The sequence below is a fragment of the Pelodiscus sinensis genome, chromosome 27 (genome assembly GCF_052426305.1).
Source record: "Pelodiscus sinensis isolate ZL-2025 chromosome 27, ASM5242630v1, whole genome shotgun sequence".
In the NCBI taxonomy this organism is placed as follows: domain Eukaryota; kingdom Metazoa; phylum Chordata; order Testudines; family Trionychidae; genus Pelodiscus; species Pelodiscus sinensis.
In genome coordinates, this window is record NC_143078.1 from 17028886 (window position 1) to 17049428 (window position 20543).

General features: G+C 45.2%; 1 protein-coding gene across 2 annotated transcripts in view; it reads right to left on the reverse strand.

Moving 5' to 3' along the window:
• The window catches only part of IPO9 (importin 9), a 117151-nt gene that overhangs the window by 77935 nt on the left and 18673 nt on the right, over positions 1–20543 (reverse strand). For both annotated transcript variants that reach the window (XR_016347979.1, XM_075910552.2), the window contains exons 2-6: positions 18365–18426; positions 7750–7836; positions 5570–5771; positions 3147–3235; positions 1672–1758 (exon numbers count right to left, since the gene is read on the reverse strand). Coding sequence is in view for 1 of the 2 variants with exons in the window: in XM_075910552.2 (XP_075766667.1) it covers positions 1672–1758; positions 3147–3235; positions 5570–5771; positions 7750–7836; positions 18365–18426 (527 nt within the window). In the remaining variant the exon portion in view is untranslated. The remainder of the gene's footprint in view (positions 1–1671; positions 1759–3146; positions 3236–5569; positions 5772–7749; positions 7837–18364; positions 18427–20543) is intronic.

Here is a 20543-nt window from a genome sequence, read left to right on the forward strand (position 1 = left end):
GCCAGGACCAAGCACCATCTAGATTTGTGGTGTCCAACATGCTAGCCACATGTGACTATTTGGATGGTGGAGTGTTACTAGTTGGCTTGAACAATGTGGCTATTTGGCCAGTTGACAGTGGCTAGTTCACTATATAGCAGTGGCCATTATAACAGCTACTGCTTCAGAACTGGTTGGACAACACGGATCAAGATCTCTCTGATAGATGCCCATCCAACCTGCTCTTCAATATCTCCAAGGGGGATGGATATTCCACAACATCCCTAGGTGCTAGGTGTACCAAAATTGAAGTCTCTCTGTTGGACAGCATAACAAAAATGAGAGACAAAAGCCATTGCAATATTATAAAAGCACTGATCTTGGCTCCAAAAGTAAGACAGTCAAGTTTCACACTTAAGGCAATATTCTAATAACATCCTTGTTATTAGTACCATACTCAAAGAGAAAGTTGCTGAAATTTTGGGTAAGAGATGTTATACTCTATTATTCATGTACAGATAATTAACCTCACCTTACATTCAAGGAAAACTTAAGTCAACCTCAACTATGGAGCCAATCTGACAGTCATGGCGCGGTTATGTATCAATGTATTAATTATAAATAGTAATCTCAGAAATATTTGAAGTAACCTGGCCAGTGTGATAAAGTTTCTCTATAACTCTGGTGGATTGCTGAAAATTCGTGTATAGGACTGTATTAATCTCATTTGAGAGGGTTGGGGTAGAGTAAACAAGAAAGCAGCACAATAAATCTAAATAAGAATACTCCGGCACACTCCTAAGACAAAAGGAACAAGAAACCCGTCTCCTAGATCCACAAAAGCTGGTTTTGCCGGGTAGAGAATCTGGAGATCAAAGAATACTAAAGTTAAGAACTTCCCCGAAGAAGGGGATATCCTGGACAGCTTCTGACAAGTGAAGACAGGCTGACAGAGAGGAACAGGAAAGAGAGAGTGAGACAGACAGATAGACTCTGCTGAAGGAAGCTGAAGAAACGGGCCTTCACAGAGCCTGAAAATGGTAGTCCCTTTTACTGTTTTTAAGATAAATATTTCAGAAAAATTCCTCGCTCTAAATATTTAGCCTTAAGGAAGCCATCTTAGTTACCACTACAGCTCTGAGAGCAGAGCAGCAGGGTCTGAACCCAAGTTAAAAACTGTTGAGGTAATCACAATTAGTACTAGGGGACTGCAACCCAGGGCTTGGTCTGATGATGGGAGAACAGAATGATTCCACCTGAACCCAGGTGACTACCCAATGCCCAACACCTAAATGGGGGTGAAGAGTTTAAGATGAATCAGAGGTGTGATTTGCTCAGTAAATGTGACAGCCATGATGAGGACCTACAGAATCGACCATATAGTGCCTTCTTCCCCAGGCTCGAGCACTTAACTTATGACCTGAAATTTTTTTTACATAAGTTCTAAGTAAATCCAATGATTAATTTACAAGTTAAAATCAAGTGGAAAAAAAAAAAGACAGTTGTAGAGTTGTATACTTAAAATAGACACTTTCTACCTTGCATTAAAAAAAATCATTTTTCTCCCCAAAATTACAGTTAGTATAGAAAGAATATTCTAAAGCTGTAAAACAGATGTTGATTCTGAGCAGGCAAAAAATTATTTCCTACAATATAAATGAACTTATGAACTGAACTGAAAATCAGACTTACCTTCTCTAGCTCCTCCATGTTACAAATCATATGGGCACATGTGGTAAAGATCTCCACTGCACGTGACCTGGTACGAATACCATATACCTTAAAGAAAACACATAAGAGGTCTCAAGTGTGACAAGAAAAATGATATCAGGGAAGTGAAAGTATGTTTAATCACTAGCTACCATTAACCATGCTCACATGTCATCCTTAACACACTTATTTCAGATTTCTCTCTTTCTTCAGCACAGTATAAATTTGAACAATTCACCAACTAATTTCCTAACATTGAAACACCAGTAAGATATTGAAGTGACCAAAACTGCAAGAAAAGGAGAGAGATTTCAGAATCCAACAGAAATCTCATTTACCAGAAATACCTGCTTAATGCATTCAGTATATCACCACAATATTTATAATTACTTTCATACACTTGACATTAGCTACATCTGCATTGCTTTATGCCATCAAAGCTGACAGACACTGACTAACTTACTAACCGGTACAACACTAGGGATGTTAAATTTCCAGTAACTGACTAATCGAATAGGCGATGCTATTTACATCAACTATTCAATTACACAATAGGGCGCCTCCACCTTTGAAGTGTAGCAATAGCCCAAGGGCTGTTGCTAACTTCAATTTCAAAAGTGCTGTGGGGAGCCCGAGGCCCATCCCCCGCTGGAGCCCAAGGTCAGCTGGGAACTCCCAAGCTGACCTGGGTCTCTGTGCAGTGCTGATGCTTCAAAATGCCATGAAGTCAGGCTGCACACGGTGTTTAAAGCACCAGCACCACTTGGAGCCTGGAGTCAACTGGAGACTCCCTCGCTGACCCCAGGCTCCTTGGGGTGTTGCCACTTTAAAACACAATGGGGAGCCCGGCATTAGGCTGCACGCAGCGTTTCAAAGTGGCAGCACTCCATGGAGCCTGGGATCGGTCGGGGATTCCCTCGCTGACCTCGGGCTCCGTGTGGCGCTGCTGCTTTGAAATACCACTGGGAGCCCGGTGTCAGGCTGCACACGGCATTTCAAAGCGATAGTGCCACGTGGAGTCCAGGATCAGCTGGGGACTCCCCCACTGATCTCAGGCTCCACGTGGAACTGCTGCTTTGAAGTACCTCCTTCTATTCACACACATCCCTTTTTACTGCCTCTTTTTGATAGAGGCAGTGAGTGGGGGTGGTAGCAACTAGTTGACTAACATAGTCTCTCTCAACCAGTGGTATGAATACCCTTTGGGATACTCAAGAGAAGTCTTGGGGGTACATCAACACAACTGAAATTTGGAGAAAACTGAATTTTTGTGTTAAGTTTTACAGCATTTGAAATTTTTGGGTGTAAGAAAAGGTTGAGAAACACTGGACTAGTAGGTCAACTATCCGATAAGCATTTGCTTATTGGTTAGTCGACTAGTCGTTGACATCCCTACACAACATTATGCCATTTATTTAACACTACTAATAATGAGAGCAAATAGCTCTTTTCCATACCTCTGCCAGTGTGAAAATTTTGTACATCTCTGGAAGAATAACAGGAGCGACTAGTGGCATCTGTGTGTCTGTCACTTCCCGGGTAAATTCTACGAAGAGGGAAAAAAAATAAAGAGGAGGGTCCCCATACACTTGAGCATTATCTCTCATGTTCACACTCCAATCCCGTTCGGCCTCAAGAATGGAAGTGATTTTATTCTCTTTAATTTACATCAATGTGGCATTCATTAACATTAGGCTCATTGGGACATCTGAAGATTAAACCACTGTAGTGCACTCTACACAGATCAACTCCTGAAAAACAACAAAAAGCTGTAACTGTAGAGATCTACTTGGCAAGTATTTCACCATAAGCACACAACACTTATTCAAGTCTTCTTCTGGTGTAATTCAGTGTACTGGTGGTTATCTTTAGAGCCTTAAATAGCTTGGGGCTAGATTTTACAGACACCATCACAGCAGAGAAACGCTGAAATGGTGTTGCTATGGGAGAGTTGTAAACAAGTCATGAGCAGTAATTCTTCTGTGCTGATTAGACCTCATCTGGAGTATTAAGTCCAGTTTTAGGGACCACATTTCAGGAAGAATATGGAGAAACTGGAGAAAGTTCTAGAGAAGAGCAATACAAATAATTAAAGGTCTTAATGGGGAACACAGAAAAAACTTGGTTTAATTTGGAAAAGAGAAGACCAAGGGGATATGATAAAAGCTTTCAAGTACCTAAAAGGGTGTTACATATAGGAAGGAGAAAAAATATTCCCCTTAACACTGGGTGATAGGACAAGCAGCAATAGGCTTAAACTGTAGCAAGGGAAGTTTAGGTTGGACATTAGGAAAAACTTCCTGTCAGGGTGGTTAAGCACTGGAATAAATTATCAGGGGAGGTTGAGATTTTTAAAGCACAGATTAGACAAATATTTGTAAGAGATGATCTAGAATGATGATGCTTGATCCTGCCGTGAGTGCAGGAGACTGGACTTAATGTCCTTGTGTAGTCCTTTCCAATTCTATTATCCTAAGAAAGTAAAATTTAGTTCTACTCTGAAAAGCGATTGTTCCCTTGGCAGTTTTTGCATTTGGTTCTCTCTTATGATACTCAGTATCTAGTGCCTGAAACTTCATTGCAAGTTTACAATGTTCCACATGCCTCTGTACTCATATGTACTGGAAAACAATCAGTATCACATTTTTCTAAGAATGTAACTTTATTTGTAAACAAAATGTCCAAGCCATGGCATAATTCTGTGGGGGACTCCACAGCTCAATTTAAGCGTAAATAGTAAGTCTTGTATGAGAAAAATGGCTAAAAATCCCTTGGTTCAAGAATATCACCTTACTTCTAACAGATTTTAGTAGATCTGACAGGTTAAATACAAACTCATCAGGTGGCAAGAACAAGCAGAAGAAAAGTCAGATTAAAGTTGTAGACACATAAAACATACAATCTTATATTGCAAGTTTTTTTCCTAGCTGTATCCTCACATGACATACTTTTCCCTATGCCAGGGGTGGACAATAATTTTTGACAGGGGGACCACTCCCAAGATTTTGGAAAGTGGTTGAGGGGAGCACTCTGCCATGGTATTAATGGAGATGCAGGATCTAGGATGAGGTTGGGTGCAGAAGGGAGCTTGGGGTAAAGGATTGGGGTGCAGGAGAGAGAATGGAGTCTGGGAGGGAGTTTGGGTGAAGGAGATGGTTGTGAGCTACAGCAGGGAACAGGGATGCAGGGTTTTGGGATACGATATAGGGAAGGAGGGGACTGTGATCTCCAGTAGGAGATGGGTTGCCAGATCTGGGAGGGGGTATGGGTGCATGTGGAGTAGCGGGGCAGAGGGCTGGGGAAGAGAAGGGCTAAAGTGCCAGAGGCAGGTTCTCACCAGGAGACTTATCAGCCTGCCTGCCTGCCGAGTTAAAGGCTTGAAGAGCTTAAAATGTTCTGCCTCCTCGCTCACTCAAGCACAGTGGCCAAGCAGGCAAAGTTGTGCTTTGTGGCTGCCTGTTATTCAACCAAGTAGTTCCCATTGGCCAGTGTCTGGCCAGAAACTGGCCAATGAGATTGTGCTGGGGGCGAGAGCAGCATCTGAATCTTTCCCCCCTCTCCTCCGGACTCAACAAGAAAGTGCCCCAGAGCTGTGTTTCTGAGTGGCAAGCAGGGGAACCTGCCTGGGGCCAGATCCAGTGGCCTGGCGGGCCGGATGCAACGCACGGGCCTTATTTTGCACAGGCCTGCGCTATGCCTTCATAATACACCCCGACCAAGAAAGTTTACTAATGACTGAGCGGGAGACTAATCTCTGCAGCACACAGGTGCCACTTCCACTCCCGTTTCTTTTTTTCACTTCAGTGAGAAAATGGCACAATACCAAAGTTAAGGAAAAAACAGGACGACTGCTCTGCTCTTGCCATGCATATACACATACCTGTAAGTACTCTCATGGCTCCATGCACAGCATTCAGATCACCACTAACCAGCATTTCCATCAACAAGTTGAAAAGCTGGGGCCAAGCCTCGGGCCAATCCCAGTGTGCTATGGCTGAAACTGCATAGGCAACACTTGACCGCACTTTACTAATAGATTCTCTTAGTCCATTAGGTAACAGCTCCCTTATGGCACTTTTTGCCTGTAAAGAATAATGAGCGTGAGAGTATGATTTCAAAACATACCTGTATCTGTATGATTCCTTTCAATTTATAAAGTAGACAGCGCACAACATGTAGAAGTGTATTACTGTACCCATATAAAAACACCCAAATACACAAGTTTTTCCAAAAGTAAAGCTGATTAAAGTTTCCTTTATTCCTTATACCCAGTTTTAATCTCACAATCTTTCAAAAGAGAAGGCATGAGAGCTCCACGTAATCTCAGATAAAAAGAAGTCTATCTTAAGAGTTCTAAATCTAGTGGAGAAAATACCCAGGAACTGCTCATATTTAACCCAATTCTTAACACCTTTCATTTCTCCAATTAGTATTTCCGTTCCAGTAAGCCCAAATCTGTGTGTGCTTGATTTTGCAACCTCAACATTCTTTTAACAGTTTTCTTTTACATCTCCTAAGTATTTTTTAAAACAAACTTGGAAAAAAAAACACAGAATTTCCACATTCAACATACTGACACTTTAGCTCCTCTGCACAGACCTCTGCCACTTGAGCTAAGATAGTAGTTGACAGCAGTAGTTAACTGTCCTTTATATGGACATTAGTGGGGGATGAGAATTTACCACTGGATTTAACAATTATTTGCTGACAGCAGAGAAATTACAAGATTCTATGAAAAGATTAAAAGCATGGGAGCATAAGACCTTCTCAAAGGTAATCAGAATTATTTTCAAAAGCTTCAGGGGGTAGCCAAGTTAGTCTGTAACAGGAAAAACTTAAAACACAACAAATAGTCCAGTAGCACTTTAAAGACTAACAAAACATGTAGACTGTATCGTGAGCTTCCGTGGGCAAAACCCACTTCTTCAGATGACCTGAGTAGTGGGTTTTGCCCACGAAAGCTTACGATACCACCTACATGTTTTATAGTGATAGAGATGCAGCCGTGTTAGTCTGGTCTAGCTGAAACAAAAGACAGAAGTATGTAGCACTTTAAAGACTAATAAGATGGTTTATTAGATGATGAGCTTTCGTGGGCCAGACCCACTTCCTCAGATCAAACTGTGGAAGAAAATTAGCACAACCATATATACCAAAGGATACAATTAAAAAACATGAACACATATGAAAAGGACAAATCAAATTTCAGAACAGAAGAGGCATTGGGGGGGGGGGGGTAAATGTCTGTGAGCTAATGATATTAGAGGAAGCTATTTTTGTAATGGGTAAGGTAGAGTCTTTGTTCAAACCTAAGCGTAAAGTGTCGAATTTGAGCATGAATGACAGTTCAGAGGATTCTCTTTCAAGTGTATTCTTAAAAGGCTTTTAAAGCAGGATGCAGGTAATTAAGTCGTTGAGACAACGTCCTTTCTGGTTGAAATGGCAAGAAACTGTTTTTTCTTTGACACTTTTGCCTGGGTCTTAACAAAGACACTAATTATCTTACCCATTACAAAGATAGCTTCCCCAATTATCACCTCTAATATCATTAGCTCACAGACATTTACCTCTCCCCCCCCCCCATCTCCCATCTGTTCTGAAATTTGATTAGTCCTTTTCATGTGTTTTCACTTTTTTTGATTGTATCCCTTTGGTATATATGGTCATGCCTATTTTCTTCCACAATTTGATCTGAGAAAGTGGGTCTGGCCCACAAAAGCTCATCACCTAATAAACCATCCTGTTAGTCTTTAAAGTGCTACATAGTCCTGTTTTTTGTTGTTTAAGTTTTTCAGAATTATTTTAACACTTTAAAACATTTTTCATGGCCTCATTCTCAAACACTTCAATGTTTCAGCCCAAAGAGATAAAGTTTGGGGAAATTATAAGCAACTGAAAACCAAGCATACCAGGAAGTGTTAGGCAACCTAAATAATAGGAAGTGTTACTTATTCTAATAATGGAATGTCATCCTCTACCCCAAAACAAGCCACATTGCTCAAAATCTGTCATAGCAGATAAGAAATGTGCAACTTATTCAATATTAAACAAGAATCTTACCCTTTCTGTGGTCTCTGGCGGCCTAAACTTGTCTGACTGCGAACACCAGTGAGTTTCCACATATTGTTTCAAAATGACAGATGCTAACTGTAAAAGAAGAGAAAGGACATGAAGCAGACCTAAAGGGATTGGTCAGATTCAGATTACAAATCCTCATCCCCAAAAATGGGACTGACCAAAATGTGAAATTCCCAGTGAAAGAAAAGGAAACTCTGTTGCAGAGAAAGTCTGTAGTTATTTACTGTTTATTTACAGCATACCTGATGCTATACAAAGAGCTGTTTGATGCCAGCTTCATGTTAGACCCAATCTCTTCCCAGAACTTGCTTATCACCAAAATAAGCACAATGTTAAATTGGCTGACAACCTATGCCCAGACTTAGTTCCCAAAGACCTCTAAAAAGTTGTCTCTGAGGGCCCATGGTTTCCACCTAGCTAGAGAAGAAAGGTGGTAAGAAACAAATGGCTTCCTATAATGTACATTATGATAGTTCGATAATTTAACAAGTCTATTATCCAGATGGTTACTAAGCACCGAGAAATGCCCACAACAGACAACCAAGGTGGTAAAGTAGCATCTTTTATTGGACCAACTTCTGTCTGTGAGAAAGACAAGCCACACAAAACTCCTATTCAGGTATGAGAAATGCACTCCACAGCTAACTGTATGTGGAACAGACTTTTTAGTCTAAGTCAGTGTTACCCAATTTTATTTGGCCAAGGAACCCTTTTCAGAATTTCAAGGAACTCCTAGGTTTGTTAAGCAAAAAAAAAAAAGAAAGAAAAGGAAAAGGAGGGAGGTGCGGGGGAGGAGAGGGACTCACCAATTCATGAAAATCACATTCTTTCCCTGAGACACACCCCCATCTCCCTTCCGTGAAGCCTCATCCACTCTGTTCCCCTCCTCTCCATCACTTGCTATACCCAGCCCTTATACCTGTCTCAACCTAGTGAGAGTGAGGTGTGGGGTGGGAATGAGGGATTTGGGTGTGCGAAGGGGTGAGAAGTACAAGCTCTGGGAGGGAATTTGGATGCAGAAGGGGCTGTTGGCTCAGGGAGGGGGCTCTAGGCTGGGGAGTGTTGGGTTCAGGTGGAAGGCTGGGGTGCTGAGCAAGCCAGGGCTTATGGATGTGAGAGTTTGGGCTGGATACGTGAGGGACTCAGGGCAAGAAATTTGTGAGTATGAGAACAGGATACAGATTTGTGATGTGTGGATGGTGGAGGAATGTTGTGGCAGAAGACTGAGGATGTGGGGATGCAGGAGTTTGGGGATGAAAGAGGCTCAGGACAGAGGGTTCCAGTGTATGATAGGCTCAGATTTGGGGTCAGGTGGTGCATGATGCTGCAGTGAAATGGGGGTTTGGTCCCAATTGGGGGCTTGTTGGCCTGGCTTCATTTTTAAATAAAATATGTCAAACTCAAAAGGTTTTAGCATTGTCTTTATATATGAGAGGGGTGAGGAACCTGTTTTGAGTCAAAGGTCACTGACCCACAGAAAAGTCAGTTGGGGCCACACAAGTGAGATGCACAAAAAACCTCCTCCGAAATCCCCCAAGCCTCACTAATGTGGTCCCAAATGTGCTGGTGGGGGTAGGGTACAGAGTTCTAGAGGGTGCTGGGGCTGGGGAGAGGGTGCTGCTGGGTGGAAGGATGCTGGCTGCTCAGGTGGGAGGGTGCTGGGGCAGGCAGGTGGCAGGGTGCTGGGGTCAGGGACATGGTCCTGCTGGGCACTAGGGTGACTGGCAGGGTGCTGGGACAAGGAACAGGGTGCTGCTGGGTGCTAGCATGGATGGCAGGGTGCTGGGGCCAGGGCCAGAGCAGTGCGGAGTCCCGGGGTGTGAGACAAGGTGCTGGGGCCAGGGCAGTGCTAGGGTGGATGGCAGGGCTGCCAAGGAGCAGGATAGGGATGGGGTGCAGGATCTGGGAGGGAGCTGGGGGGAGGAAAGGGACACGGTCTGGGTGGTAGGTAGGGTGCAGAAGCAGGCTGGATGTAGGGTGTCTGGCTACGAGGGAGGGTGCGAGGAGGGGACTTGGGTAGGAGTTGGACCTCCCTGATCTGGCACCCTCTAGACCTGACTGGTCCCAGATGAGGGATTTTTGGACCAGGGGAGGTCATTTCAGGGCTCCTGGTTCCCTCCCTCCCCCTTCCCCACTAGGCTTCTTTGCATCTCTATCCCCTGCAACTGAACTAAGCTCCCCACCCCTGCTGGTTCCCTGTACTTCCCCCAAAACCATCCCTCACAATCCAAGGGAGCGCAGCACCAGTTCCCTGCAGCCCCTCTCAGCCCAGCTGAGCTGCCCGTCTGTTCTGTATGCCCTCCCCCATCCACCATAGCCCAGCTGAGCCCTGCACTGGTTCACTGCATGCCTCCCCCACAGCACAGCTGAGACCGGTTTCCCTGCATCTCCTCCAAGCCCCGCAAAACTGCTGAGCCAAGAGCCGATTCCCTCCCCCTCCCTCCCCTTGAGTCTAGCCCCGGTTCCCGGCACCTCCCTCCTCCTGTAGTCAAACTGAGCCAGCCAGCCCCCCCCCCCCCCCACACACACACACACAGCCCACAACCCAGCTCCCCACTCTGCAACCCAGCTGAGCTCAATTTCCCTGCACCTTCCCCCAAACCATGAAGACATGCTGAGCCAGTGCTGATTCCCTGCCCCTGCCTTCCTCCCTCCCCTTGGCTGTGTCTACACTGGCACGATGTTATCCCAAAGTGGCCGTTCTTGCGCAAAAATGTGCTGCCTGTCTACACTGGCCGTGTGTTCTTGAGCAAGTACACTAACCTTCTCATATATGAAATCAGGGCTTCTTCCACAAGAACTACAATGCTCCCGCTCAGGAATAAGCCCTTTTGAGCAACTATTCTTGCGCAAGAGGCCAGTGTAGATAGGCAACATGAATTTCTTGAGCAAGAAAGCGCTATGGCTAAAATGGCCATCGGCACTTTCTTGTGCAAGAGTGTCCACACTGCCATAGATGCTCTTGTGCAAAAGCACAGCTTGCACATGGAAGTGTGGATGTGTTCTTGCACAAGAACACTTGTGCAAGATGTTCATGCGCAAGAAACAACCAGTGTAGACACAGCCTAAGAGTTTCCTCACATGAGCAAAATGAATTTTGTGTTGTGCACCAGTATTGAGTTCATGTGGCTTGTTTGGATGTGCCACCCAAGTTATTAATAAATATTTTTAAACCTCTACCTTTTCCCTCTGCTGCCATCAGCTCCCCTGATGCCTGCTTGCCCCCCCCTACTCCTCACCCTCCTCTGCTGTTCTGACTCCTGCTCGTCTCACTGCCCTCAGCCTTCCTGCAATCTGCCCCCCTCCACCAGCCCTTCTCTCCTCCCTGTGCCCACTGCTCCAGTAGCCCCACTCTGATCATGTGAGCTACCCCTCCTCATCCCCTCTCCTAACACCTCCCTCTACACACCTGTCCTGCATCTCTCCTCTGATGGTGGTCCCTCCACTGCAGGTGTCTGCCCTTCTGCTTCACCCCCAGAATCCCTTGGCACCTGCACCTTCTCTTACCCCTGCATCCTCCTGGTGCCTCTCACTTCCCCTGCCCCCTTTGCTCCATTTTTCCCTGATGCCCACCCCTCACTACCCTCTGCCGCCATTCTCCTCATGCCCTTGTGCCCTCTCACATGACTTGCTCCATCCCAGCCTTCCTCATGCCCACCCCTTCTTTCAAGCCTTCTCCCAGAACCTCCCCTCACCCCTCTAGCCCCCAATGCCCTTACCTTCTCCCCTCCCAGCATCACCCTGTCCCTCTCCCACTAACACCTCTCCCTTCCTCCTGCCCTTTTCCTCATTGTCTGCGCTTGGCCCCCTGCCATTTGTCTCTCCTCCACCCCTGTCCCTTTGGTGCCTTCCCCTTCCTCTCTGCCTCCGCACAAGCACCTTCCTCTCCCAGCCCTTCCCCTTTCCCTCTGCACAAGCCCCTTCCCTTCCCTCCCTCTCCCTTTACCGTACCTTCTGCCTTCCACTTTGTGGGGCCGGAGTCTGTGCTCTGTCCCCGGACTCCGAACCCGCAACTCAGCCATGCAGCGCAACACAGCACCCAGCAAGTTTAAAATCCGGGGCCATGACGTTACATCACGTCCGGGTGTCTCCCCAACGACTGGTTTGAGCGTGCTGTGCAGGGCAGCAGCAGCCAGCAAGGGGGAGCTCAGAGAAGGTTGCGCACAGCAGGGATGGGTCCGGGGGAGAGACACTCTGGGGCCGGGGTAGGAGGACGCGCCGGGGAAGGGGAAAGGGGGGGGTCGGGACCCGCTCCAGCTCCAAATATTGCTGGAGCATGGGCACCACGAGCCCACACAACTCGCCGCCCATGCCTCTGCTGGCAGCAGCATGGGGTGGCCAAGGGAGGTTGCTCCGGCAGCAGCAGCAGCAGCACCTGTCCACAAGGGGCCCAACACCCCGCTGGGACCCCCCACGGACAGGGGCTGCCGCCGCAAAGCAGCCCCTGTCCGCAGAGGCTGCTGCCATCTGGGCAGGCAGCCTGGATCAGGCCCGGCTCACATTGGGATCAAACTTCCCTGTAGTAGGAGCCAGGCAGGCAGGCAGGCAGCCTGGCTCAGTCCCTGTTCCCGCGGCTTTGGGACAAAACCCCATTGCAGCTCTACTTCTCCCGTCTTTTAAATTGGAGAGCCGCAGTAAAGTTTGGTTCTGGCGTGAGCCAGGAGTGAGCCTGCTGCCCTCCCATATTGACTAATGGACTAGTCGATAAAAATGATATCAACTACTTGATTGATAAAATAACCTCATTTTAACATCCTTACAGCAAACAGTGCACTTCCCCTCCCTCCCCAATAGTAATAAAGGAGAACAGCCAGCAACATCCCTGTATGACTCTTGGGGGAGAGGCTCATAAATTTGCCAGTGTTGAGGGCGAAGGAGGGGGAAGGGAGCACATCCTCTGCCAGTCCCTTTCACCTGGCTGGCGAGTGTCTTTTTTCTGTTTGATTTTCTCAGAAGCAATCCTATTCTTGTCACATCCTGTTTTCCTGTCACAACCAAACCCTTAGATTGCTTTAAGTTATGATGAGAGGAATCTGTATAGTGAATTTGGTTGTCCTAGCTCTTACCATTTAGTAGGAGTTCTTGAACAGACAGAAATACAAATAAAGAAACTCTCTAAAATATTTAGTAGATTAAAATGGGACTGGCACCAGATGTTACCACAACACAAACAAGCTAAACAGAACAATGTCAGTCTGATTCTTTATGAAGTCTAATTCTAAATCTAATCACTTTTCACCATTTCAGGATTACAGATTACAAAATTAATCTACTAGGATTTTTCATTATTAGAAATAAGGAAGCCACACAAGAAAATAAGATTTTTGTTGTAAAATACATAGAGATCAAAAAGCACCAACACAAAACGATGACACGCAGCCAAGAAAATGTTGTGGAAGAGAGTAGATTATTTCCAATTCCTCCTTCTTCCCCTCCTATATCTTTTCCATGCCATGCAGCAGTGGGGGGGAGGAGGCAGGTGGGAGCCGGTGCTCATGGGAGTGGCTTTTAATCTGACTCCCCATGTGTACCAGCTCCTGAAGCCACCCCCACCCCACGCTGCTACCTTGAATACAGTCTCTAGCACCAGTGCGGGGGACAGCGGGAGAAACCGGTGGCCTATAAGGACGAAAAAAATTATTAAAAATATTAACCAGCAGCCCCATGCAGAGTTTAACCATTAATGGTAACAGATAAGTATCAGCTTATTGGTTAATCTCTTGCATTCCTAAGGGTCTCTGATTAAAACTGCATGCTAATAAACTTAATTGCTTTCATTTTCTCTGTAATGCTTTTACCTTAAGAAAACGTGTGCTTGCTTACAAAGTGTTGTGCACGTACTTAAACCTGAGATCAATCACAGTTTATAGCCTCTGAAGAGCATCCAAAGCAGGATTCCTTAAGCAGTCTCACTTGCTAATGATTTCACCTGCAGGAAACTGTACAGCTTGGAAATCCTTGGTCAAGAGGGAGAGCCAAGAGTAGGGCCAGGACCAGTGCTATTTTTAGTACTGCATCTTTGACTCCAACTCTGGAAGCCACCATGCAGACCACATGGTGCCTGCCCAGCTGCTCCAGGGACAGGGCAGCCCTGCCACTGCAGCTGCATATCTGTGCTCAGAGAATGGTGGGGGAACTGTTATCTCAGGCCTGATCCCCAGAGCCCCCGCAACTCACCAGCTGGGAACTGAAGATCTACTGGAACAACTTCCCAGGGGTTGCACTGGATCTTCATCACTGGCAATTTTTAAATCAAGACTAGATCTTTTTCTAAAAGATCTGCTCTAGTTCAATCAGGAATTAACCTAAGGAATTGCTATGGCCTGTCATATGCAGAAGGGGTCAGAATAAATCACAATGTTCCCTTCCGGTCTTCTCTCTGAACCTGTAGACTAGGGGTTCTCAAACTGTGATACAAGTACCACCTCTCGTCCACTTATGCCCCTTCTCTACCTACACTACATCGATGACATCTTCATCATCTGGACCTACGGGAAGGAGACTCAGGAAGAATTTCAGCATGATTTCAACAGCTTCCACCCCACCATCAACCTCAGCATGGACCAGTCTACACGGGAGGTCCATTTCCTGGACATCACGGTGCAAATAAGTGACAGTCACATAAACACCACCCTATACCGAAAGCCTACCGACTGCTATGTTTACCTGCATGCCTCCAGCTTCCATCCCGGACACACCACACGACCCATTGTCTACGGCCAAGCACTAAGGGACAACCGCATATGCTCCAACCCCTCAGACAGGGACCTACACCTACAAGATCTTCAACAAGCATTCTGGAAACTACGATGCCCACATGAGGAAGCGAGAAGACAGATTAACAGAGCCAGGCGTAGACCCAGAAGCCTCCTGCTACAGGACAAGCCCACGAAAGAAACCAACAGAACACCACTGGCCATCACCTACAGTCCTCAGCTAAAACCTCTCCAACGCATCATCAGTGATCTACAACCCATCCTGAACAATGATCCCTCACTTTCACAGACTTTGGGAAGCAGGCCAGTCCTCGCCCAAAGACAACCCGCAAACCTGAAGTATATTCTCACCAGCAAGTATACACCACACCATAATAACTAACTCAGGAACCAATCCATGTAACAAACCTCGGTGCCAACTCTGCCCACATATATACATCAGCAACACCATCACAGGACCTAACCAGATCAGCCACACCGTCACTGGTTCATTCTCCTGCACATCTACTAACGTAATATACACCATCATGTGCCAACAATGCCCCTCTGCTATATAACATCGACCAAACTGGACAGTCCCTATGTAAAAGAATAAATGGACACAAATCAGATATTAGGAATGGCAATATACAAAAACCTCTAGGAGAACACTTCAATCTCCCTGGACACACAATTGCAGATCTAAAGGTATCCATCCAGCATCAAAAAAACTTCAAGACCGGACTTCAAAGAGAAACCACTGATCTACAGTTCATCTTCAAGTTTGACACCAACTCAGGATTAAACAAAGACTGTGAATGGCTTGCTAACTACAAAAGCAGCTTCTCCTCTCTTGGTATTCATGCCTCCAGATCAGCTACCTGAAGTGGGCCTCATCCTCCCTGATTGGATTCACCTCGTTATCTCTAGCCTGATTCTGGCCTGCATATTTATACCTGCCTCTGGAAATTTCCACTATATGCATCTGACGAAGTGGGTCTTTGCCCACGAAAGCTTATGTTCCAACACTTCCCTTAGTCTATAAGGTGCCACAGGACTCCTTGCCGCAAGTACCACCTGTGACACGTAAGCTTGAGGAAAAAAAGCAATATGTGAAATAATGAAGTTTGAGAGCTGCTTGTATTTAGATCATTGCAAATGCAAATGCAGATTTTTACAACTCTGTAATGTTTCCTGTGTTATGACAACATCCGTCTGTACAATCTATGACTCTCCTCTCTGCTGTCAGCCTGGAAACCAACTCAATGAAGAATTTAAGGCACTGCCCCCTGATCTCCCCCAGCAGCTTGCCACACTTCTCCCCCACTGGAAATATTCCAAAGCTAAGGAAATAGAGTACACAGTCCTGCTGTCCCAAGCTAGCCTCTGGTTGAGCCAATCCACCCTGAGATGCACCGATGTTCTCTCATTATAGGAAATATTTAGCAATGTGTAAGAAATGTATGTTTCTGTGATGTAACCACAACCACTGTGCATGCTGGGTCTGATCAGCAGTGCTTAGTCCATCTGCCTTTCTTCCCCCATAGATGGTTAGGATTGCCAACAACATGGGCAAGACTCATTTAAGAACTCTAGGTCTAGAGGCAGTATTAGCCAATAATGCCTGGTTGAGGAGGCAGTACCTAGTCTAGAGAATGTGTCAAATGAGTACCAGATACTAGCTCAGCAGTGTTCACGAACAGAGGGTTCCTTCTCTCAGCCCAGAAGCGGACTAGCATTCTAGCAGAATACACCTTGAGCGTCTTAGAACACAGATGATCTGCTAAAGGATAACAATGTTAGGGTTGATCCAGTAACAAGTGACACCATTCTCTCCAGAACAGAAATCCTCAAAAAGAAGGAAAACGGGGTAGGAATTCATAGGAAAATGGTAAGATAACACCACCTTGCTCACTGATACTATGCTATAAATAGATTCTATTCTACAGAGGTACTTATACCACCAAATTAGCATTGGAGCGGCAAATGTACTAAGCTTGAATAGCATTATTATGAGAGCTTGTCACACACAGAAAATTTAAAAGAAAATGGAGTGATGCTAACTGGAATACAGCCCATATGACTTTTCACTTGAACACAGAAATATCAAGAACAGTCTCCTATAGAACATGCCAGAAAGAGTCTCTCCCCCATTCCCATGTCTCCACACTAGTTCCCCCGTTTTCATATCAGTTACTGAAAAGAGCTATTACATAGTTTTAATTATCATACATGTGATTGAGTACTGAGCACAACCACAAAATCGTAGAACACTAGAACTGGAAGGGACCTTGAGAGGTCATGGAGTCCAGTCCCCCACCCTCACAGCAGGACCTAGTACCATCTACCATCCTTGACAGATGTCTATCTAACCTGCTCTTAAATATCTCCACAGATGGAGATTCCACAGCCTCCCTAGGCAACTTATTCCAGTGTTTAACCACCCTGACAGGCAGGAAGTTTTTCCTAACGTGCAACCTAAACCTCTCTTGCTGCAGTTTCTTATTGTCCTATCCTCAGAAGCCAAGGAGAACAATTTTCCTCCCTCCTCCTTGTGAAACCCTTTTAGATACCTGAAAACTGCTATCATGTCTCCTCTCAGTCTTCTCTTTTTCAAACTAAACAATCCCAATTCTTTCAGTCTTCCTTCACAGGCCATGTTCTCTAGACCTTTAATCATTCTTGTTGCTCTTCTCTGAACCTTCTCCAATTTCTCCACATTTTTCTTGAAATGTGGTACCCAGAACTGGACACAATACTCCAATTGAGGCCTAATCAGCACAGAGTAGAGCAGAAAAAAGACTTCTTGTGTCTTGCTCACAACACTCCTGTTAATGCATCCCAGAATCAGGTTTGCTTTTTTATAACAGCATCACACTGTTGACTCATAATTAGTTTGTGGTCCACTAAGACACCTAGATCCCTTTCTGAAGTACTCTTTCCTAGAGTGGAGGACTTTGTATTTGTCCTTATTAAACGTCATCCAGTTTACCTCAGACCATTTCTCCAATTTGTCCAGATCGTTTTGAATTATGACCCTATCCTCCAAAGCAATTGCAGCCCCTCCCAGCTTGGTGGTATCTGCAAACTTAATAAGCGTACTTTGTATGTCAATATCTAAATAGCTGATGAAGCTATTGAACAGACCCAGTCCCAAAACAGACCCCTGCGGTACCCCAACTTGTTATACCTTTCCAGCAGGATTGAGAACCATTAATAACTACTCTCTGAGTATGGTCATTCAGCCAGTTATGCACCCACCTTATAGTAGCCCCATCTAAGTTCTATTTGCCTAGTTTATTGATAAGAATATCATGCGAGACTGTATCAAATACCTTACTAAAGTCTAGGTTTACCACGTCCACCGCTTCTCCCTTATCCACAAGACTCGTTATCCTCTCAAAGAAAGCTATCAAAGAAAGCTATATGTGCCCTTTTCCAGTCTGCTGGAATCTCTCGTGTCTTCCATGATTTCTCAGAAATGACAGCTAAGGGCTCAGATACTTCCTCTATCAGCTCCTTGAGTAGTCTACAATGCATTCCATCAGGTCCTGGTGACCTGCAGACATTAATTTTTCTAAGTGATTTTTAACTTGTTCTATTTTATTTGATCTTCTAAACCTACCCCTTTTCCACTAGCATTCACTATGTTAGGCATTCCTTCATCAGACTTCTTGGTGAAAACAAAGAAAGTCATTAAGCACCTCTGCTATTTCCAAGTTTCCTGTTACTGTTTCTCCCGCCACCCATTTTCACTGCTACGTGCTCCTATAGATTAGATTTATAGAGAAACAGTATTTAATTTACTTTAAAAAAAACCACAAAGGAAACACGAGTGGGCAGTTTATAAACCAGTAAAAAGTTATCCAACTCTTTTCTACAGTATGCTTGGAAATACTCACCTGACGAATGGCCAGTACTCCCTGGGGATCTACAGTCAGTTCTGCTAAATGAACGCCAAATTCTGAAAAAGAAAGAATATCTAAATGAGACTGAAAATAGAAACAACATTAGCCTTAAGTTAGGTAAGACCATAGTACAAATCACAAAAAGGATTTTGGCCTGCATCTTCTGGAAGGCACAATGCTGATAGAGCATGGAAAAGACAGCCCCATGAAGTAGCTTGTCAGCTGAATTGTAGGCATCCAAATTCTACCTCCAGTGCTATTCCTAGACTTCACAACTCTTCCCAACAACTTATTTCCCTCTCTCAATGAGCTTTTCTGTAACTGCTTTTTATACTAAGTGAAAGACTGTATAACCCCCGCGCCAAAAAAAATATTGTGTTATCAATTTAAGTTACTACAGATTGTGTGCAACCAATGACATTAAGCAAACTATACAGAAGCTATGAAAAACACTCAGATGAAGCTACATGACTCTGGGCTCACCACAGACAGAGGTTACACCATGTCAGCAGCCCGTCCATGGGGGGTCTGAGCTCCCCAGGGACAGAAGCTGTGTCTGCATCCCATGGAGCAGTCTCTGTCCACAGTGAGCCTGGGCCACCAGGGACAGAGGTTGCTGCCTCCCCTGCCCCCGATAGAGGCGCAACAACTAGGAATGTAACAGTGTAGTCAGTTTACCAATAACCAAAAGCTCATAGGTCTCACACACACACACACACACACACACACACACACACACACACACACCTACAGTTTACCAATAACCAAAAGCTCATAGGTCACACACACACACACACACACACACACACACACACACACACACACTTACTTTTTAGCAGACTGAGGAAGTGGGTCCGGCCCACGAAAGCTCATCACCTAATAAACCATCTTGTTAGTCTTTAAAGCGTTGCATAGTCCTGTCTTTTGTTTCAGCAAGACCAGACTAACACAGCTACATCTCTATTAAAATCTTTCAGTCACTGCTTCCCAAGCTAGAGGCCGTAATCCTGTAAATAAGGCTTACATTCTTTGTTCTCATATGCATACATTCACATTTAACACTATTAAAATGCATATAGTTTGCCTGCATCCAGTTTACCAAGTGCTCCAGATCACTCTGCATAAGTAACTTTATTTAACACTCCACTAGTTTTTGTGTCATCTGCAAACTATACCCATAAGAGTTTTCTTTTCTTCCAAATTACTGATAAAAAATGTTCAACAGCAGCTGGTCAGGAACCAATCCCACTGGAAACATACCTGCTCAATGAAGACGACTCATCTACAATTACATTGAGACCTGTCCATCAGCCACTTTGTAATAAGGATGCAATAGTGTAGTCGATTAGCAGATTAGAAAAAGCTTATAGGTTAATACTACAGACTACACACATTTCCCTTCCCCGGTCCCAACCATTAAATTGTTTAGCAGGCTGGCCAGCAGCCTGGCTTAGTTCTGGCTCACGCTGGGTGCGGGACCTACCCTCGCTGTGCCTCTGTATTTAAAGTGTATTAGGAGACAGGCGGGCAGGCAGCCTGGCTCGCACCAGGTCCAAGAGTTCAGATACTGCCTCCGCCCCTCGCAAACAGGGATTGCTGCCACCCTGCACAGGGCAACAAGCAGATGGATTGCAGGAGGAGCTGGTTTTTAAACTGACTCCCCTCACAGACTAGCTCTCACCAGGCACCCTGCGCTGCTGCTAGCCCCGCTCCCTGGGACTACAGAATAGTCGACTAACTAATAGGAATTCATAAGGTTATTCAACTACTCAATTAACCGATATTTAATATTCCTACTTTGTAACCCATTTAATCCATGCCATGTTAGTTTTTATAATGTTCTCTTCCCCCCCCCCCCCCATCAAATTTTTAGAAGGTACTAAGTCACAAACTAATGTCACAGCCTTTTTTGGCACCAAAAATTGGCTCTGGAGAATGCTGCCTCTATTCCCCACTTCCACGATCAAAGAAGAGTCAGTCCCAAGGAGCTTAGCAGAGTCCAGCAAGACACCAAAGATTCCCTTCAAAAGATCCACCGAAGGGGGAGGGAATCAGACTCATAGAATCAGAGATTACTGGAACTGGAAGGGACCTCGAGAGATCAAGTCCAGTCCCCTGCCAGGTTCAAGCACAGGGAGCTGAACTCCACTGGTTAGAAGGAAAGCTCAAGGAA